Here is an 8,064-nt window from a genome sequence, read left to right as displayed (position 1 = left end):
ATGTAAACAGACTCATGTGAGTCGCGTGTGTGAACAGAGACTCGCTTTGTTAAGATGTTGAAATGGTACTACAGTATTTATGATTAATTTAAAAAAAAAATATATATATATATATATTTTATTTGTGCATATATATAACTGAAGTATGTTAAGTTTATGCATACAGATGAGAATGCTTATTGAAGAAAAGTGCTGTCGTTCCAAATATTTAGTTTCAAAGCACTCTTGCTAATGTGATTTTCCTATAAACAAGTTTACTTAAATAATAATAAATAGAGGACTGTAACTTTTAATATGTTTGAATGTCTCTGCCAGCTTGACAACAAGACAAAAGGCAGGCAGTTATTTGATAAATCCATTTTAATGGAAAATGTAAAACCCCTTTGAACTTCAATGTACAAAGCATGTAACACTTGCACTTTAAAATTTGAAATTGAAGCAAGCCATGTTTTAAAAAAATACATCAGTGTATGTATATATGTATATATTTACACAGCATAGTATGATTTCCTTTTTTTCATTGAACTTCAAAAGTTCTCCATAGTAAATCTTAACATAGAAAGGAGAAAGAAATGACAAAAATTCTTAAATAAATTACAACTTTTTTTTTTGTAAATGTCTGAATTTTACACTGAATACTTCTTAATAAAATGCTGAAGTGTGTTAAGTCTTTCTTTACATAATAGAACTTTACAATTTTTACAATTGTTTGGCAGTTCATTTTTCTCAAAAGTTATGGCATGAGGACACGAGATTCTCTCTCACAGTAACTCCAAGTCTCCAAAGTAGTGAGTGGCATCAGAAATCTATTAGCAAACTGTACAAGTCACATTTATTTGATCTCGAACAGAGTGCAGAACTCCTAAAAATAAATACAAATTTTCACTGAAACTATACAGTATGAAAGAACAAAAGAATCAAACAGACAAACAAATACTAGCCGGGACAGCGGTGCCATCAGATTATCTTCAGATGTGTTTGTGTCAATCACAGTCCTGATGGGCTGCTATACTGCTGTGGTTTCAGTAACAAATAAATACAGTTTCATGGTGTTTACTCTGCTTGGCACTGGAGGTACATGATGGGAGCGTTAGTGTGCATATTTCAGGTAAAATCTTGATGGGCGGTCGTGGGCAGATGAGGGAGAGTGTGTCATGAGTTCGTCTCCTCTTCCTCCTCCTCCTCTGCACAGCACCTTTTTAATGTTCCAACAGCATCCTTCACACAGTGGTAAAAGATGTTCTTGACCTGAGAGAGACAGACAGCAGGCTGTTAGAATCCAGTTAAATACAGACCCAGAGGGGAGAAAGACTGAAAGAGTGAAATCTAAAATTGCATGGCAACTGACTCTGAAAATCTAAAAATTTAATGTGCACGAATTGTGAGGAGTCTATTTTCAAGAGTAATTACAGCAATTTTATGTAGCCTACCACTGATTTACTGCACTAAGACCAGACTTCAGTGCTGAAAACTATACACTAAACTAAATCTACATCACCACCAATGAAAGTTTCTGTTGTTAAACATAAAAACAAAGCATAAACGTGACCTGCACCAAATCTGCATTCCATTATAAAACAGATAGTTCTGACTATCCTCCACGTTAAGCCATTGTAAAATAGTGTCAAAAATTGATTTGTGTGTATTTAGTGTACATAAAATGTTAGCATAAAGTCTTAGCAAGTTAAAGTAGGTGGCCATTTTATCCCAAAAATTTAAATAAATAAATAAATAAATAAATAAAAAGTCATTTGTACCACAAAATTTTATTAACAATACAGAATTTGAGATGTTCTGGATATAGGTGATGAAACAGATTTATAAGAGACAGAGAACTGATACAGTGTGAGAGTTGGAACAGAGGCAGAGTTACAGTATTTCTGATCCTTATCCATTTTATTCTGTGGTCTGTTTCTGTGATCTATACAGTAAGGATGTAATGAGATTGAAGAGATGGTGTGTTTAATTCTACCTGTAGCTTATCTTCATAGTTAATTTCCTCTTTGGAGGATCTCAGTTCCTGGGTTAAGTGGAACGAATGCACCACGTGCTCCGGAGATACAAAGTCATTGATCACCTGCACGCAGCTGTGAAGGTTCTGCACCTGTACAAATGACACACAGACAAACATGAGTGTGTGTTGATCACATACAAGATGTACATACTCCAATGTGTGTTTGCCCAAATGAAAGTTAGCCTGCAATTGTTCAAGGTGTTTCATCATACATGGCCACATTACACCACTAATACCATCATATACTGTATCTAATGCATTTGATTATGCAAATATGTCATCATTTAAGGGAATGTTCCAATATAAGTGAAGCTCAATTTACTGCATTTGTAGCATAATATTGACATTGCCAATAATGTTTGACAAGCAAGTGTCATTAAATCTTAGAAAGATACTTAGAAAGTGCTTAGTAGTACTTTAACAAGATATCCTAGAGTCTTGTCATGTAGGAAGGAAACTAAGAAAAGGAAACTGCGGCTGGTTGTTTTACATGTCACTCAGACGGTCTCTACATGTTTGTCATCTATTCATTTCTAAGAATAAGCTTCAAAGAGGGCCAGCTTTTATGCTGACAGTCAAAAGTCAGGCTGTGAGAGGCTAGACTGAGGTTAGCATTTGTTTAGCTTGTGCAAAAGATATCAATCATTCATGTGATTTGACCAATCATAATAGAGGATTGTGTGTTGCAAGACCTGGTGCAGGGCTCCGGCGGGGATCAGGACAGAATCTCCCAGAAACTGCACAACAGTCCAACCCTGAATGCCATGTTCATCCAACAGCCGCTGACGCAGCTTACGGCTCAAGTACCAGCTTGGCTCACGAATGGGGTCATGGTCCGCAAGGATCTCCACACCCTGCTCTTTCGCCAACTGTCACGACCAAACACATGCAAACATTGAGTTGAAAGAAACAGTGTGTGGACAAAAGATCTGCACAGACCAACAAAAACTAAATAAGGACATAATATTCTTTATTTCTTATTTAGTAATTTATTTGACAGGGACAATGGACAGTCGATGACTGCCCCAGAATTAGCTACAGAGCTTCATTTCATCTGTAGTCTCTGGGCAGAAAAAATAAATTACAATAGCATTGTTAAAACATTAGTCAATAGACAGCAGACAAAAACATAACACCCAAAGTAAAAATACAGTACTAATAACAATAATAAATAAAATTAAATGATTTATTTATTATTAATAATCTTTGCGGTTCATAGATAACGAAAAAATTATGTGTTTGTCATTGGAGAATGTTACAACTTTCATATTTAAGGAATGACTTTCTTCCGCAGAATACAGAAGGTGAAATTTAGCTGAATATTCATGGTGCTCTTTTTTAGCCACGGTGCTTATTGAGACCATTAAATAAACCTATAAGTAGTCCGTTCAATTTGTGTGCTATCTTCCAAGTCTTCTGAACCCATGCAATTTCTTTGTGAGGAAACAGAAGAAACTTAATTAGAGGTCACTGAAAGTCGTTCCTTCCACTGAAGGTCTCTGGTGCGCCACATCTGGTTTTGCGAGACATGTCTAAAGATGCCGTATTTGAAATATATTACAGTACAACAAATATTTTCTTATAAATAGCGAGCTTTTTATTTGAACACTTCCAATATTATTTCTTATAAATCACAAGATTTAACTTTTACTTCATGCCAGAGGTGCTCATTAAGTAGATTGCAAGACAATCACAATTCAAAAAGCCTGTCTTGGTGAGGCATTAATATAAGCACAGTTTATGTCAGTTATATCTTATGACTCTAAACAACAGGATAAAAGCAAAACAAAATAATTATAATAATATTAATTGTCTGATGCTATCTAGTATGTCAATGTTTACTCTAAATGTTTTTTGTTGTGGGATCGAAAATTGTCAAATTGCACTGGTATTGGTACCAACTACAGACAATTTGGTATTGTGACAACATTACTTACAATGTATGTTTATATTGTGATGATTTTTGGTTGTGTTGATTATTACATCTTTTTGAATAAATAGCAATTGAACGGCATAGTTTGGGCACTGTTCATTTTTAAAACTAATATTTACATAATGTACAAAGTTAGAAGGTTTCTTTCATTAGTAGGCAAAAATAATATTATAACTAGGGCTGTGAATGGATTACACATTTTTAACTAATTAATCACAGAGTTTTGTGTGATTAATCATGGTACCTTAAAACAAACATTAAAATATAATTATAAATACATAAACTTTACACTTATCTCAAAGAATTTACAAGAAATTGGTTATTGTTATTAGTTATTTATTCTTTTAAATTATTTAAAAATGTACATGTAAACATAAAAAAAAAAATTGCAGATAGTTAATAAGACAGGTATTTTTAACAGGTATAAAAATCATTGGACATGCTGTAATTAAAAGTTGGGAAATATTTTTCAATAATAGGATCAAATGGGCAGATTCAATTCATATCAAGCATTATTGGCAAGAGAAACTTAAGTGCACATTGCCAACACATTATAAGACATACATACAGATACAAAAAATTAAGTTTAAAATCTCAAAACGTTTTTCTCTGGCTGCCATTCACTTTCTATCATGCACACGCCGGGCCTATCTCTCACGCTGTTTTGTTTTTGACACTGGTTCAGATGACAAGGGTTTCTGGCTATGCAAAGCGATACAGCAGCTTGCCCATATCTCTCCCCCACACCTGGCTCACCACTTGCGGGTGAAGCCTCTATTCTCTGTACAGTAAATCTGCTCCTGTGTTTATTATTATGCAATGTGTCCTGCATAATGTATAAGGGTGTACTGCTCCACACAATCAGGTTTTATGCAAAAAAAAAAAAGAAAAAAAAAAGCTATTGAATTATTTGCATTAATACAAAAAAATGTCCTGGCCCTAATTATAACTGAAATGTACCCAAATTAATCAAATCTAATAAGATAAATTAGTATTCTTTTGCAAAATCAGGTAAATCAAAATCAATCTGGAAATCTGTATCAATAGCCAGCCCTAAATTGTATGAAATATGACATCTGCGGTGGAGGGAAAGACATTTTTTACATCCCCTGGTGACCGTATACTTGGAGGAAGGAAAGTTATCCAGCTTTGGAATAACATGAGGGTGAACAAATGACATATATTTCCCTTTTGGTTAACTAACACTTTAAATGGAATTTTTTTAAACTAATTCATATAACTTTCAATTTCATTGAAATGAGACATTTCCTACATGACAACAAAGCCTTTGAACCTGGCACTCTGTTAACAGAAAGAACAGCAATTACATTTTTCCTATAAAACTTCTGCCAGGACAAGAGGTTTTATATGAACACTCACTGAGCGAGATCACCAGACTGCGTCACTGCAATGATGCACTGTATTATTTCAAGATCAGGAGGAGAAATCAAATGGAAATCAAATGGAAATAACCTTGTGCAGAAACTCCGTAATCTTCTCGCCATCTTTGCTCGTGTAGATGTGCCACAAGGCTCCGGGAGTCTCGCTTGAGTCCTTTAATCTTTTCTTCACATTGTCATCCATATCTTCCTCCTCCAACCTCTTCAGCACTCCTGTGTGGTTTGGTGTAAACACTTTAATTTGTCACACACACACAGAAAACATATCACACAATCAGCTTTATTTATTATAAAGACAAGCTCGCTGGAAGGATGTGGCATTCTCGTTTGAAGATAGAGCAATGTTTAAAAATGAATGGTGAGGAGTGTGCTTGAGTATCTGGCTTTTATATATTCTCCTCGTGTCTGCCCATGAGACAGTGAATAAAAATAGAAAGGTGATCGCAGCCGGGAGGTGGGAAAGGAGGTGGACCAGTGGAAAAGATGTCCTTGAAAAAAAAAATCCTTTAAGATTGAACATTGCAGAACTACAACATTTACTAATTGGAAACTATGTCCATATCATTCAGAAATCGTCATGGTTATGACATCACAACCATGAGCACATTAACATATGACTGGCCACATTTGCATTCCAACCCTGATTCAGTATTAAGAAACTTCTGCCTGTCCTAGTGAACAACACAGGTACACTGTTTAAACTTCTGAAACCTTGACTTGCATTATAAGTGGACTTAATAAAATAAAGATGCTACAAAGAGAAATAAAATGCTACAATTGTCTAGAATATGTACCCTATTAAAAGTGAAACATCTCACTATGAATTAATTTCCTGCCATGTAAAGGCAGGGAGAAAATACTTCCAGATTCAAGCCACATATTTTAATCTTTCTAAATTAGGTTCTTCTACATGTTTTTCTCTGAGCTCTTGTGTAGAGGGGGCTATGGAAAATTTGTGCTTGAGGCGGTGGCTTTCCCCCAGCAATTGATCTGAGCAACTTTAGTAAATGGACAATGGTATTTGGCAGTTGTGTGTGGTTTCAGGCTTACCCGTTTTGGAGAGGACGCCATTACCCTTGGCCACTCCTACGTAAACCAGCACGCTGACAATGTCCGACACCTCCATGTGCAGGTTAGCAGTGCCGAAATCCTGCTCCTGAGATGCTGCCACACCTGTGACATAGGTTAAACACCATTCACTTAACAAAGCTTATTGCAGTAGTTAGTTAGCAGCAATTCAATTAGTTTTTTGTTGTTGTTGTTTTTATTTGAATGTGCACTATAGGGGTTAACATGTCTGGGTCATATTTCAACCATAAAAATTAAATTATATTTTACATACATTACAATTACATTCCTATTACTAATAGTACATGCTTTACATTTAAATGTTTTTGTATTTCTAATTATACTCATTAGATTTAAAATAAATAATATTTTGCATACAATATATTTGCAACATTGATTTGCATTGTGGCATATTTTCATGGCAATAAAGCATTTGTAAAATAAAAATGACCAAAACATGTTCTTGACAAGTATTGTGCGATTCACCAACTAAAACAATGTAAATTGTGCTGAAATTATATATTTTAAACAATGCAGAAAATACAACAAGCCCCTTATAAAATTAAAAACTAAAAATGTGTCCCAGAGGGAGCTGGCGTACCGTAAGCGCAGCAGAGACGAGGGCCCAAGTCTGGCCGCACAAAGAAGGAGGGCAGATGGGAGGCCAGGTTGAGGTTTCCCTCTGGATCTGAATATTCTGGCATAGGGAGGTTCTTCATGAGATCATCATACCTAGACAAACATGACATGAACATGTCAAAGCACGTCATCACCTATCTGGTTAATGCCCATTCAGAACGCAAGAATTAAACATTTAAAGTCAACATGAAATGGCATTCCTAACCCATGTTATTTCTGTAATCTGATGTATTTCGGGGTGAAACAGGACATTCAATGAGAAAAGTGGGTGTTTGACAGCAGAACCGAGCACAAGCTATCTTTAATTCTTTAACTTTAAAGTTTCTGGCTGGTAAATTAAGCGTTATTCTAGCTCACCAGCATGCTTATTATTAATAAGTGTTCTGGTGTTTACAAGGTACCTGGAGGGCATCAAAGCCATAAACTCCTCCCCAGAGGGCCAGTCTTTCAACCGATACACCACGGTTTCTCCATCTTTAGACCTAGGACGCTCTGTTAACAGCATAACAAGCATAATTAGAAATACATCAATTAATGTGAAAGAAATGCATTTGTCTACTTCAAATGACACCATCAAAATAACACTCACTCGTGAGATCCTCAAAGCCATCCCAGAATTCCTTGACGCCCGAGTTAGACATTACTCCATCTTTGCAGTTCATGAGGTCCCCCTGGTGGTCAGCAAACTCTAGGTTGAAGGACTCTGCTTTCCACAGGCTAGCGTTGAGTTTTTTATGCACCCCAGAGACCAGCACAGGCTGCAACATCACCACAGGAAATGAACTTTTAATGACAGCTGAGATCACAACCATAAATAAGAAATTATTTTTTTAAAACTGTGTGATTAAAAAGAAAAAGTGAGTTCGTAATATGGATTACTTTAAATGGTTTAAATGAACTGATTGGTGAAAGAGTTTGTTGAAAAGACAATCTGTGAGTTTGTTATTAATAAACTGTATAAAACTAGTCTCTGTGAAAATGTCTCACAGTAACAACATGCCATGTTTTCA

General features: G+C 35.5%; 1 protein-coding gene across 4 annotated transcripts in view; it reads right to left on the bottom strand.

Moving 5' to 3' along the window:
* Positions 1–363: 363 nt before the first annotated feature.
* The window catches only part of LOC127626585 (probable JmjC domain-containing histone demethylation protein 2C), a 267,636-nt gene continuing 259,935 nt past the window's right edge, over positions 364–8,064 (bottom strand). For all 4 annotated transcript variants that reach the window (XM_052102476.1, XM_052102477.1, XM_052102478.1 and 1 more), the window contains 8 exons: positions 7,644–7,812; positions 7,456–7,546; positions 7,017–7,147; positions 6,398–6,520; positions 5,421–5,560; positions 2,707–2,883; positions 1,973–2,104; positions 364–1,248 (listed from right to left, as the gene is read on the bottom strand). In XM_052102476.1, the coding sequence (XP_051958436.1) occupies positions 1,153–1,248; positions 1,973–2,104; positions 2,707–2,883; positions 5,421–5,560; positions 6,398–6,520; positions 7,017–7,147; positions 7,456–7,546; positions 7,644–7,812 (1,059 nt within the window). In that variant the 3' untranslated portion in view covers positions 364–1,152. The remainder of the gene's footprint in view (positions 1,249–1,972; positions 2,105–2,706; positions 2,884–5,420; positions 5,561–6,397; positions 6,521–7,016; positions 7,148–7,455; positions 7,547–7,643; positions 7,813–8,064) is intronic.

The sequence above is a fragment of the Xyrauchen texanus genome, chromosome 33, assembly GCF_025860055.1.
Source record: "Xyrauchen texanus isolate HMW12.3.18 chromosome 33, RBS_HiC_50CHRs, whole genome shotgun sequence".
Classification (NCBI taxonomy): domain Eukaryota; kingdom Metazoa; phylum Chordata; class Actinopteri; order Cypriniformes; family Catostomidae; genus Xyrauchen; species Xyrauchen texanus.
Note: the sequence above shows the minus strand (reverse complement) of the source record. Positions and strands in the feature narration are given on the sequence as shown.